The sequence below is a fragment of the Callorhinus ursinus genome, unplaced genomic scaffold, assembly GCF_003265705.2.
Source record: "Callorhinus ursinus isolate GAN/ISIS: 27379988/994484 unplaced genomic scaffold, GSC_fseal_2.0 scaffold38, whole genome shotgun sequence".
NCBI classification, from domain to species: Eukaryota; Metazoa; Chordata; class Mammalia; order Carnivora; family Otariidae; genus Callorhinus; species Callorhinus ursinus.
Genome location: NW_027397100.1, coordinates 583,393 through 597,134, shown reverse-complemented (window position 1 = coordinate 597,134; position 13,742 = coordinate 583,393). Strand labels below are relative to the sequence as shown.

The following is a 13,742-nucleotide window of genomic DNA, read 5'->3' as shown; positions in this document are numbered from 1 at the left end:
TGCTGGTTGCTGTAGGCGGCGAGTCGCCCACACTCTCCTGTTCGGGTTCTCAGCTGCCACATCTGCCGTCAGCTTTGTGGGACACTCTGGCTTCATCCCCAGTCCACACAGAGCACTTCTTAGGCCGACATGCTTCATTCGGAGTGGAGGATTGTATCTGCAAAGCCCCAGCAATCGGCTCTGCCTAATTTAACAAATCAAAAAAGTTATGGTTATTTCTGTGGAAAGATACGGAGATGTCACAGAATGGGAAGAAAGGCTTGGCAGCCAGGCCTTACAGGGAACACGGAGCAGTGCAGATTTGGGGATCGAAGTAGGAGGAACTAACACGTTTTCCTCTGGACTCTTCTGTCAGGATGAACCAGCTGCAACCATTTTGTGGGATTCCCTTCTGGTTTCGAATTCTAAAGGCGGGGCGGGGCTTTTCCTAGCTTGGCCACTGCACGCAGGGGCTTCCTGGCTCTGTGGGGCCTGTGGGCTCCTGGCAAAGAGCCCCCCCCTTGCCCACCGACAGTATCTCTCCCCCTCCCCCCCAGCACGTACAACTTCTCCACTGACGGCTTCCACAGCTCGGCCCCGGGAGCCAACCTGTGCCTGGGCTCCGGCGTCCACGGCGGCGTGGACTGGATGAGGAAGCTGGCCTTCCGCTACCGGCGGGTGAAGGAGATGTACAACACCTACAAGAACAACGTCGGTGGTGAGTGGCCGGTGCCCCCCACGCAGGGGGAGGGGGGAGGGCTGGCTGCCCTGCTCAGGCCGCACCCCAGGCCGAGGCAGGGTCAAGGGTGGCCACGGCCCCTTGCGTGCGCGGACACCAGCTTGCTCAGTGCACGCCTCGGGGCGCGCTCTGGAAGGGGCACGAGCATTTCTGTGTCCTCACTTGGGGTGGGTGTGGGGCGGGAGACTGAGGAATAGATGACAGGCTGCCCGGGATCCCACAGCCCACGAGCGGTGGGGCGGGCTTAGGGGCCACCACCCCCCCCCCCGCCGATGGCTACATCAGGTGTGGCCTGAGGAGGCTGGGGTGGCCTCGCCACCTGTGTTACAACACGCCCTCCGGGCGCCTCGGTCACTTGCTGAAGTTGGGGGACCAGTGGCTTCGGTCCCTGCTGCTCCGACAGTGGGCTGCAGACCAGCTGCGTAAGCATCAGCTTTGTTGCCAGACTCTGGGGGCCCCTCCAGGCCACTGGGTCAGATTCTGCGTTTTTAACAAGATTCCCGGTAATCTGTGGAAACACTGAAGTTGGAGAAGGCCTGGAAGGCGCTGGTTCTCATACTGGAACCACCTGGGGCATTTCCAGCTCTGATGTTCTCGGCCTGGCTGCAGCTGGGGTCGGGATCACAGGGTTCAGGCCCTGATGTGCGGTCAAGGTGAAAGCCGCCGGCTTCGGCAGCCAGAGAGCATCGGTCGTGGCACTGGATGAGAAGTCTGGAAGGGCCTATGGGCCAGGCTTGCTCTGCAATGCCAGGCCCTAGATCGCTTTTCTGGAATTCTCTGGGCCAGCGGTTCTTAACAGGAGGTGATACTGCTTCTCCCCCAGGAGGCATTTGGGGGTGTTTTGATTGTCACAATGCATGGAACCAGTTACAGGCCCACAAAGGGAAAAGGTCTGAGTAGGCAGCTGGTAGTGTCTGCCATATGCCCCTTGGCCCCCAAAGCTTCTAGGGCTCCCTCCTCCTGCCCCAGAAAGAGTAGAGTCCCAGGAAGAATCTCGGGTCTCAAACTGGACAGAACCTACTTCCAGTCCCAATGCCTCCACTTTCTGGCTACCTCCCTGAGCCTCAGCGTCTAAATCTGTGAAATGGGGATAAAAACAATTGTCTCCCTGGGTTATGGAAAGGTTTGTTGTTAATAGGCACAGAAGTCATGACTCTGTGCCTGAGGCAGCGGCTCAGCAAATGGTCGCATTTGTCACTGGCTCCTTTCAGTTTTGCTTGGGAGTCTTTCAGGTTCTTCTGTGTCTCCAGTCCGTGGCTGCGACCCTACACAGTCCTGACCGTAGCTAATGTTTACTGAGCACTCACTGTAGGCCGGGCTCTGTTAGGAGGGCTTTTCACCTACTGTCTTATTTGCTCTTTACCACAGCCCTGTGAGGTAAGTGTGCTATAAAGGTGGAAACTGAGATCAGAGACGTTAAGTAACCTGGCCAGCATCACACAGCCCAGGTGGCAGAGCCACCACAGTGGAACCCAAGGCCGGTGGCTTCGCCACCACTGCCCACACTCGGTAGCCTCTCACACCCAAGTCTGTGGACGTGGAGCAAGGAGAGGAGCAGGTGCGCTTGGAGTAGAGGAGACAGGGATGGAGGCGGCCAGCAGGGGCCACCTGCTCCTCATCCAGGTTAAGCCCCAGGAAGCACCCGGGGCTCCTGTCAGGCTGCTCTGCTCTCCCCTGAGCTGAGGGGGGATTGTGCAGTGGGTCAACAGGTGAGGGAAGCCTGCAGGTGGCAGGACTCCGCGGGCGGCCCCCCCAGCTCTTTCTGCATCATAGAACTGGCGTGGTGAGGACCCCAGCCTCCAACCCCAGGGGTCACCAACACCCCAGGATCCTGAGGGTTTGGGAAGTTGTGCTCAGAAGAGAGACATCCACAAGATACAGGGTGAAAATGGGAAAGGCTTAACAAGTCAACATCGGGAGGCAGGACTGGGTTCAGAGGCCTTGTGCCTGATATCACACCTCCCTCTACCATGTCCTGTTATAACCCTTGAACAGGTTACTTAACCCCTTCGTGCCTCAGTTTCTTCAGGTGTCAGATGGGAATAATGATGCTGCCCAACTCATAGGATAAATGTCAGGATAATGTGAATTAACACATGGGAGTTGCTGAGAACTGTGCCGCCGTGCAGTGAGCACTTCTTGAATGTTGCTCTTGTCTGGGGAAGGAGGCCGAGCCTGGGGAAAAGCTGCCGGTAAGGGGCAAGCAGACAGAAGCCTGAAGCATACTTCCTAGTGCAAAGTAGGAGGGGTTGACCAGCTGACTACCCGTGGCAGCACGCGTGGGAAGCCTCTTGTAAACTGTATGGTCCCGTGCCCCTGACAGTTTGTATTGTTATTAAGGGCTGTGGGGAAGGGGCAGAGAGAAGGCAAGCCAGAGACCGCCTGCAGCGTCTTGTCCCAGTGAATTCCTTCTCCCTTGAACAAACACCAAATCGGCACGAGCCGTGCGCCAGTCCCTGCTAGAGCACTGCCCAGGGGCTGGTTCCGCGGTGGTAAACAAAACCGGCTCGGTCCCTGCCCTCATGGAGGCAACGGTGTGGTGGCCGAAGCAGACATCGAACACATGATTACACAGATGTGTCTGAAATCATAGTTGTGACAAGTGTGCCAGGAGAAGAGGTGCAGTGTGTTGGGCGAGTGTAAAATAGAGACCTGACCAGGGTAGGCCTTCCAGAAGAAATGACATTGGAAACGGAGTGTAAAGGACTTAGGCAAACAGGGAAAGGAAGATACGAAGAGTGGTCCAGGTTCTGAGATGACGTAGGAACGTACCTGGCGTATCAGGGGACAAAAAGGGGGCCACCAGGGTGGGAATGGAAGGACAGCAAGGCAATGGCAAGAGATGAGGTAAGCAACTGAGCAGGGGCAGGGGCTCTGGAAGCTGAACTTCATCTTAAGGGCCTTGACGGCTGAGAGACTGACAGTCAGCTCTAGAGAGCCCGTGGAGTGGGCTCTGGAGGCCCGCTGCCTGGGTACACCTGTCTCCATACTTCCTGCCGTGAGCAAGTCAGTTGACCTCACTAAGCCTCAGCTTCTCCACCTGACTTCCACAGTGTTAAATGTCAGTTATATCTCAATGTGAAAAAATAGTGTCCACCTCTAGGGGCACTGTGAAAGTGAGTGAAATAAATCCTATTAAAAAGCACAGGCCAAAAAAAAAAACACAGGCCATACACACAGTAAGCACTCAATAAATGTTAATCGTTTTTATTTTATTCATTTTTTGTCTCCACTGTAACAGTATAAACCCTACAGTCTGCATTTTTTGTTCATCTGTATATGCAGTGCCTATTACAATACTGAGCACACAGAAGGCACTCCCGAATTCTTTGTTGGATGGATGGGCAGAGGGACGGATGGAGGGATGGCTGGGTGGATGAGTGGATCAATCAGTGGATCAATCAATCACAAAATAAGATTAAAATCACTGGATAAAGTTGACCTTGGATATCATCTGATTTGAAATGTCAGGGTACCAGTAGCTAGATTCCCCTTCCCTAACCACCCCCCCGCCAGACCTCTCAAATGATAAATACCACGTCTTTATTTTCCTTGTCCATAGGCTTGATAGGAGCTCCCAAAAGAGAGACTTGGCTACAGCTCAGAGCTGAACTGGAAGCTCTGACCGACCTCTGGCTGACCCACTCTCTCAAGGCGCTTAACCTCATCAATTCCCGGTAGGTGGGAGCCCCTATTTGCCTTCCTGCCCCTGAACTTTTTCCCATTTGAGAGTGGTGGCTCCTCCATTTCCATACTTGAAGAATTGGACTCTCCAAATTCTCACTTGCACACTTTCCAGACATTTGATAAAGCTGAGGAGTCACACAGTACCATGGAAACCTTGTACCACCGCTGAGCAAACAGGTGCTAAGACTTCTCAGGGTCCAGCAGAGCTTTGTATGTAGGTCGGTCTGTCCCATCCGCTGTTGCCCACAACACCCGCCAGTCCCAACAAAGCCCTCTGAAAATCATTTTATAGTGGGCCACAGATCATCTGGCAGGCAATTACAGGGTAAGGAGTTTCATTCCAGGCCTCCCAATAAATTGCCTCTTGCTCTTTAACAAGATCATCTGAGCCAGAGGACAAATAACCCCCTGCACTAGCGTCCAAAAATCTTGTGACCCAGCATATAAATGGTTACAAGATGGCAGGCCATGAGCTGGCTCTGTCCTGCGGATGTGTCCTGTTTGATACACACTTTGTCCCAAAGACTGGGAAAGTAATCCATAGCTCCAGATTTCTAGGTTCTGTCAAAATATCAGAACCGGCAGGTGTTCTCCAGTTTACCCCAGTCCTCACCGCTCCCTGTTGCCCTACACCTGATCCATACTACTCATTTACATCCCTGATAGGCAGCTGCAGCTATGTAAGTGTGGGCCCTTGCAAGAAACATTTGTTTTAAATAAGTATTAACACTTTAACACTGTAAGTAATATTACAGGATTGCGTTTCAATGTGCCAGGCAGCCTCAGGCTTAAAAGAGGAACAGCTGAAGGATCTTTGGGCCTCCCCTCACCTGAAGATGACTTAGCCAGAGCTCCAAACCCCACCAGAGCTCCTGCCGACTCCAGGCTCGTGCTGCAGGGTGAGGAGGCCTGGCCCTGGTGTTCTGACCTACAGTCTTCTCTGTCCTCAGGCCCAACTGTGTCAACGTGCTGGTCACTACCACTCAACTAATCCCTGCGTTAGCCAAAGTCTTGCTGTATGGACTGGGCTCCGTGTTTCCTATTGAGAACATCTACAGTGCAACGAAGACAGGTAGGGAGAAACAGACCTCACGGTGATGCAGGGAGGGAGGGTGAGGCTAGCTCTCCATCCCGCATTTGGGAAGCTTAAGGAAAAGGGCACTAAGAAAGCTAAAGAACTTGTCCATGGCCATGACTCAGATCCCCAGAACAATCCCACAAACCACTCGTTCTAACCTCAGCTTCCAGAGAAGGTGGTTAGGACCATCGTTTTCTAAAGTTAGGTTATCTGCAAGGTTGCTATAACACACACCCAAATACAGGACTTACGTCAGAATCCAAACTTATTTCTCTCTCACATGTCAACAGACCGGAGGTGAGTGATTCAGGCTAGTGGGGCAACTCTGTCCTCAAACTCACCCAGGATCCCAGGTCCTTCCCATCTTATTTTTCCACCAGCCCCTGTGGTTTTATTCTCATGTGTGGTTAAATCAGAATCCTGCCACATTATCGTTCCAGCTTATGGGAAGAGGGGAAAGAGTGAGTAATACATGTCAAATGTTTTAAGACCAGGACTCAAATGGGATACCTGGTGCCTCTACTCACCTCCTCTGGGCCCCCGCTTAGTCACATGGCCACGACTAGTGGCAAGGGAGGCTGGGAAACGTAGTCCATAGCTAAGTGCCATGAACACAGGTAAGTCATGGAATTCTATTACTAAGAAGAGGAAAGTAGGGGCACCTGGGTGGCTCAGTTAATTAAGCATCTGCCTTCAGCTCAGGTCGTGATCTCAGGGTCCTGGGATCGAGCCCCACATCGGGTGCCCTGCTCAGTGGGGAGTCTGCTTCCTCCCTCTCCCTCCTGCTCATGCTTTGTCTCTGTGTCTGTCTCTCTGTCTCTATTAAATGAAAAAAGAAAATCTTAAAAAAAAAAAAAAAGAGGAAAATAGTTTCCACCACAGCATAGCACATGAGGTGATTTTTAATTTAGGTGGTACAAGCCGTCAAATAAACTTGAATCCAACCTTGAACCACACAGACAAAAATTTGTTGTGTTTTTTTTTTTTAATTCTCTTTTAAGGAGAGAGTCTCAGTTTAGTGGTATCCTACTTTGACACCTCTCTCACTGCTTGATAATCTTTATTAACGAAGAGAACAAGCCTTAGGCTCAGAGCTTCCATCAGATAAGAGAATTTAATAAGTAAAAATGAACAGCATCATTTATCATCAGGGCAAGTCGTATTGGTTTTCGGAGGAGAGGGGCTGGAGTTTTTTATTCTTATATCACCTAAAACTATATAATAATGTTAAATAAATCTAGTTAGTTAAGATGTTTTTATTTTTTTTAATTTTTATTTATTTTTTTGACAGAGACACAGCGAGAGAGGGAACACAAGCAGGGGGAGTGGGAGAGGGAGAAGCAGGCTTCCCACCGAGCCGGGAGCCCGACGTGGGGCTCAATCCCAGGACCCTGGGATTATGACCTGAGCCGAAGGCAGACGCTTAATGACTGAGCCACCCAGGCACCCCCCCTTTTTTTTTTTAATTTTTATTTAAAATGTTTTTAATTAGAAATTTTTACCCTTGTTTTTTTCCTAGAACCAAAAAAAAAAAAAAAAGTTATGGTATTGTGGAAGCATTTTCCCAGAGTGGTTTTTGCCTTTACTTAAGTTCTAGCTCTGAACATTACAGAAAAGTGCCTTTAGATTTTTAGATTTTAAAATCATAAAATTCAGGCCCCGTCTGGCCATGAGAGCTTCTGCAACAGGACTTGGTGAGCCTATCATTGTCTTTCTGCACACTGTCGTCATGTGACTTCGCAGCTTCTTGAGAACCTTTCTTAAATACTTTTTAATTATGGTAAAATACACGTGACATGAACTTTACCATCCTCACCATTTTTCAGTGTATATTTCAGGGGTATTAGCCCCATTCCCACTGTTGTGCCACCATCCCCACCATCCATCTCCAGAGCTCTTTCCATCTTGTAGAACTGAAGCTGGGTCTGCATTAAACAGGAACTCCCCATTCCTGCCTGCCCCCAGCCCCTGGCAAACACCCTTCTACTTTCTGCCTCTAGGAATGTGACTGCTCTGGGGACCTCGGAGAAGTAGAATCATAGAATATATATTGTCTTTGTGACTGGCTTATTTCATGTAACGTAATGTCCTCAAGGGTCCTATCTGTGATGTAGCCTGTGTCAGAATCCCTCTCCTTTTTAAGGCTGAGTGATACTCCATTTATGTCTGTGCTACGTTTCGTTTATCCGTTCATCTGTCCACGGACACTTGGATTGCCTCCCCCTCTTGGCTATTGTAAAACAGTGCTGCGATGAACATGGGTGTACAAATCTCTCTTCAAGACTCTGTTTTCAGTTCTTTGAGATATGTACCCAGTGGTGGAATTGGTGGATCATAGGGTAATTCTACTTTTCATTTTTTTGAGGAACGCCATACTGTTTTCCGTAGCGGCCACACCATTGTGCATTCCCGCCGACAGGGCCCAAGGGTTCCAGTTTCTCCACATCCTCACCAACATCTATTCTATTCTCTCCTCTTTTGATAACTATCCTAATGGGTATGAGGGAACTAGTGTTTTTTTTATTATTATTAACATATAATGTATTAGTTTCAGGGATACAGGGCTGTGATTCATCAGTCTTACACAACACCCAGTGCTCACCACAACACATAGCCTCCCCAATGTCCATCACCCAGCCTCCCCACCCCCTCCACCCCCTCCACTCCAGCAGCCCTCAGTTTGTTTCCTGAGATTAAGAGTCTCTTATGGTTTGTCTCCCTCTCTGGTTTCGTCTTGTTTCATTTTTTCCTCTCTGCCCCTATGATCCTCTGCCTTGTTTCTCAAATTCCACATATCAGTGAGATCATATGATAACTGTCTTTCCCTGATTGACTTATTTCGCTCAGCATAATACTCTCTAGTTCCATCCATGTCATTACAGATGGCAAGATTTCATTTTTTGACGGCTGCATAATATTCCATTGTGTATATATATACCACTTCTTCTTTAATCCATTCATCTGCTGATGGACATCTGGGCTCTTTCCATAGTTTGGCTATTGTGGACATTGCTGCTATAAACATTGGGGTGCACGTACCCCTTCGGATCCCTACATTTGTATCTTTGGGGTAAATACCCGCTAGTGCAATTGCTGGGCCATAGGGTAGCTCTATTTTCAGCTTTTTGAGGAACCTCCATACTGTTTTCCAGAGGGGTTGCACCAGCTTGCATTCCCACCAATGGTGTAGGAGGGTTCCCCCTTCCCTGCATCCTCGCCAACATCTGTCGTTTCCTGACTTGTTAATTTTAGCCATTCTGACTGGTGTGAGGTGGTATCTCATTGAGGTTTTGATTTCTATTTCCCTGATGCCGAGCAATGTTGAGCACTTTTTCATGTGTCTGTTGGCCATTTGGATGTCTTTTTTGCAGAAATGTCTGTTCATGTCTTCTGCCCATTTCTTGATTGGATTATTTGTTCCTTGGGTGTTGAGTTTGATAAGTCCTTTATAGATTTTGGATACTAGCTCTCTCTCTGATATGTCCTTTGCAAATATCTTCTCTCATTCTGTCAGTTGTCTTTGGTTTTGTTGACTGTTTCCTTTGCTGTGCAGAAGCTTTTTATCTTGATGAAGTTCCAATAGTTCATTTTCCCCCTTGCTTCCCTTGCCTTTGGTGATGTATCTAGGGAGAAGTTGCTGCGGCTGAGGTTGAAGAGGTTGCTGTCTGTGTTCTTCTCCTGAAAGATTTTGATGGATTTCTGTCTCACATTTAGGTCTTTCATCTATTTTGAGTCTATTTTTGGGTGTGGTGTAAGGAAATGGTCCAGTTTCATTATTCTGCATGTGGCTGTCCAATTTTCCCAACACCATCTGTTGACGAGACTGTCTTTTTTCCATTGGACATTCTTTCCTGCTTTGTTGAAGATTAGCTGACCCACGGAGTTGAGAGCCCACTTCTGAGTTCTCTGTTCTGTTCCACTGATCTACGTGTCTGTTTTTGTGCCAGTACCACACTGTCTTGACGATTACAGCTTTGTAGTAGAGCTGGAAGTCCGGAATTGTGATGCCACCAGCTTTGGTTTTCTTTTTCAACATTCCTCTGGCTATTCGGGGTCTTTTCTTGTTCCACACAAATTTTAGGATTATTTGTTCCATTTCTGTGAAAAAAGTTGATATTTTGATAGAGATTACATTAAATGTGTAGATTGCTCTAGGTAGCATAGCCATTTTAACAATATTTGTTCTTCCAATCCATGAGCATGGAACGTTTTTCCATTTCTTTGTGTCTTCCTCAATTTCTTTCATGAGTCTTCTATAGTTTACTGAGAACAGATTCTTTACCTCTTTGGCTAGATTTATTCCTAGGTATCTTATGGTTTTGGGGAGAACTGTAAATGGGATTGACCCCTTAATTTCTCTTCTGTCTTGTTGGTGTATAGAAGTGCAGCTGATTTCTGTGCACTGATTTTATATCCTGCCACTTCACTGAATTCCTGTATGAGTTCTAGCAGTTTTGGGGTGGCGTCTTTGGGTTTTCCACATAAAGTGTCATGTCATCTGTAAAGAGTGAGAGTTTGACCTCTTCTTTGCCGATCTGGAGGCCTTTTCTTTTTGTTGTCTGATTGCTGAGGCTAGGACTTCTAATACTATGTTGAATAACAGTGGTGATAGTGGACATCCCTGCCGCGTTCCTGACCTTAGGGGAAAAGCTCTCAGTTTTTCCCCATGTAGGATGATATTCGCTGTGGGCTTTTCATAGATGGCTTTTATGATATTGAGGTATGTGCCCTCTATCCCTATACTCTGAAGAGTTTTAATCAAGAAAGGATGCTGTACTTTGTCAAATGCTTTTTCTGCATCTATTGAGGGGATCATATGGCTCTTGTCCTTTCTTTTATTAATGTAGTGTATCACATTGATTGATGTGTGGAAGTTGAACCAACCTTGCAGCCCAGGGATAAATCCCACTTGGTCGTGGTGAATAATCCTTTTAATGTAGTTGGATCCTATTGGCTAGTATTTTGGTGAGAATCTCTGCATCCATGTTCATCAGGGATATTGGTCTGTAACTCTCCTTTTTGGTGGGGTCTTTGGTTTTGGGATCAAGGTAATGCTGGCCTCATAAAATGGGTTTGGAAGTTTTCCTTCCATTTTTTTTTTAAAGATGTTTATTTGACAGAGACAGACACAGCAAGAGAGGGAACACAAGCAGGGGGAGTGGGAGAGGGAGAAGCAGGCCCCCAGCAGAGCAGGGAGCCCGATGTGGGGCTTGATCCCAGGACCCTGGGATCATGACCTGAGCCGAAGGCAGACGCCTAACGACTGAGCCCCTTAGGCAACCCTTTCCTTCCATTTCTATTATTTGGAACAGTTTCAGAAGAATAGGTATTAATTCTTCTTTAAATGTTTGGTAGAATTCCCCTGGGAAGCCATCTGGCCCTGGGCTCCTTTTGTTGGGAGATTTTTGATGACTGCTTCAATTTCCTTGCTGGTTATGGGTCTGTTCAGGTTTTCTATTTCTTCCTGGCTCCGTTTTGGTAGTTTATACGTCTCTAGGAATGCATCCATTTCTTCCAGATTGTCTAATTTGCTGGCATATAGTTGCTCATAATATGTTCTTATAATTGTTTGTATTTCTCAGTGTTGGTTGTGATCTCTTTCATTCATGATTTTATTTATTTGGGTTCTTTCTCTTTTCTTTTTGATAAGTCTGGCCAGGGGTTTAGCAGTCTTATTAATTCTTTCAAAGAACCAGCTCCTAGTTTTGCTGATCCGTTCTACTGTTCTTTTGGTTTCGATCTCACTGATTTCTGCTCTAATCTTTATTATTTCTCTTCTCCTGCTGGGTTTAGGCTTTATTTGCTGTTCTTTTTCCAGCTTCTTTAGGTGTAGGGTTAGGTTGTGTACTGGAGACCTTTCTTGTTTCTTGAGAAAGGCTTGTATTTCTATATACTTCCCTCTTAGGACCGCCTTTGCTTCATCCCAAAGATTTTGAACAGTTGTGTTTTCATTTGTTTCCATGATTTTTTTTTAATTCTTTAATTTCCTGTTGACCCACTCATTCTTTAATAGGATGCTCTTTAGCCTCCATGTATTTGAGTTCTTTCCAACTTTCCTCTTGTGAATGAGTTCAAGTTTCAAAGCACTGTGGTCTGAAAATATGCAGGGAATGATCCCAATCTTTTGGTACCAGTTGAGACCTGATTTATGACCCAGGATGTGTAATCTATTTTGGAGAATGCTCCATGTGCACTAGAGAAGAAGGTGTATTCTGTTTCTTTGGGATGGAATGTTCTGAATATATCTGTGAAGTCCATCTAGTCCAGTGTGTCATTTAAAGCCCTTATTTCCTTGTTGATCTTTTGCTTAGATGATCTGTCCATTTCAGTGAAGGGGGTGTTAAAGTCCCCTACTATTATTGTATTATTGTCGATGTGTTTCTTTGATTTTGTTATTAATTGGCTTATATAATTGGCTGCTCCCATGTTGGCATAAATATTTACAACTGTTAGATCTTCTCATTGGATAGACCCTTTAGGTATGATATAGTGACCTTCCTCATCTCTTATTACAATCTTAGGTTTAAAATCTAATTTGTCTGATAGCCTTCTTTTGATGTCCATTAGCATAGTAAATGGTTTTCCACCCCCTCACTTTAAATCTGGAGGTGTCTTTGGGTCTAAAATGAGCCTCTTGCAGACAGCATATCGATGGGTCTTCCTCTTTTATCCAATCTGATAGCCTGTGTCTTTTGATTGGGGCATTTAGCCCATTTACCTTCAGGGTAACTATTGAAAGATGTGAATTTAGTGCCATTGTATTGCCTGTAAGGTGACCGTTACTGTATATTGTCTGTGTTCCTTTCTGGTCTGTTACTTTTGGGCTCTCTCTTTGCTTAGAGGACCCCTTTCAATATTTCTTGTAGGGCTAGTTTGGTGATCATAGATTCTTTTAGTTTCTGTTTGTCCTGGAAGCTTTTTATCACTCTTTTCTATTTTCAATGACAGCCTGGCTGGATAAAGTATTCTTGGCTGCATATTTTTCTCATTTAGTACCCTGAATATATCATGCCAGTCCTTTCTGGCCTGCCAGGTCTCTCTGGATAGGTCTGCTGCCACTGTAGTTTACAGACCTCTTGTCCTGAGCTGCTTTCAGGATTTTCTTTGTCGCTGAGATTTTTAAGTTTTACTATTAGATGTTGGGGTGTTGACCTATTTTTATTGATTTTGAGGGGGGGTTCTCTGTGCCTCCTAGAGTTTGAGCCTGTTTCCTTCCCCAAATTAGGGAAGTTCTCCACTATAATTTGCTCCAATATACCTTCTGCCCCTCTCTCTCTTTCTTCTGGGATCCCAATTATTCTAATATTGTTTCACTTTATATCACTTACCACTCGAATTCTCCCCTCATGATCCCATATTGTTTACCTCTTTTTCTCAGCTTCTTTGTTCTCCATCATTTGGTCTTCTGTATCACTAATTCTCTCTTCTGCCTCATTTATCCTAGCAGTCAGAGGCTCCCTTTTTTATTGCACCTCATTAAATAGCCTTTTTGATTTCAACTTGGTTAGATTTTATTTCTCCAGAAAGGGATTCTCTAGCGTCTTCTATGCTTTTTTTCAGGCCCAGCTAGTATCTTTATAATCGTTATTCTGAACTCTAGTTCCGACATCGTACTAATGTCCATTATTGATTAGGTCCCTGCCAGTCGGTACTGCCTCTCGTTCTTTTTTTTGAGGTGAGTTTTTCCATCTTGTCATTTTGTCCAGAGAAGAATAGATGAACGAAAGAACAAAATGCTAAAAGGGCAACAACGACCCCAGAGAAATATACACTAAACAAATCAGAAGAGACCTGAAACTGGAGGGAAAAGAAAAAAAAGACTATGATCAGGCTGGTGAATAGAACAGAGCCATACAGTAGATTGGGGGTATATTTTGGTCTGTTAGAAGAAACTGCATCCCAAAATTTTAAATACGATGAAGGGATTAGAATATGACTGTAAAAATGAAAATTAAAGATTTTTAAAAAGGAATTACTAAGTTGGTTGGAAAAGGAAAGAAAAAATTTTTTTAAAAGAAAATTTAAAAAATTAACTTTGAAAGACTAAAGAATTATGGGAAAAAAGCCATGAATTCTATGTGCAGTATTCCCCTAGCGCTGGAGTTCTCCCGTTCTCCTTGATCGGTAAACTTGGTCTTGGCTTGGGGGCTGTTCGTGCTGATCTTCTGGGGGAGGGGCCTGTTGCCGTGGTTCCCAAATGTCTTTGCCGGAGGCGGAATTGCCCCGCCCTTGTCGGTCCGGGCTAAGCAAGCTGCTCGC

General features: G+C 46.3%; 1 protein-coding gene across 4 annotated transcripts in view; it reads left to right on the top strand.

Annotated features, from left to right (window-relative positions):
• The window catches only part of EYA2 (EYA transcriptional coactivator and phosphatase 2), a 267,975-nt gene that overhangs the window by 237,683 nt on the left and 16,550 nt on the right, over positions 1–13,742 (top strand). For all 4 annotated transcript variants that reach the window (XM_073880319.1, XM_025875419.2, XM_073880317.1 and 1 more), the window contains 3 exons: positions 537–697; positions 4,281–4,395; positions 5,356–5,477. In XM_073880319.1, the coding sequence (XP_073736420.1) occupies positions 537–697; positions 4,281–4,395; positions 5,356–5,477 (398 nt within the window). The remainder of the gene's footprint in view (positions 1–536; positions 698–4,280; positions 4,396–5,355; positions 5,478–13,742) is intronic.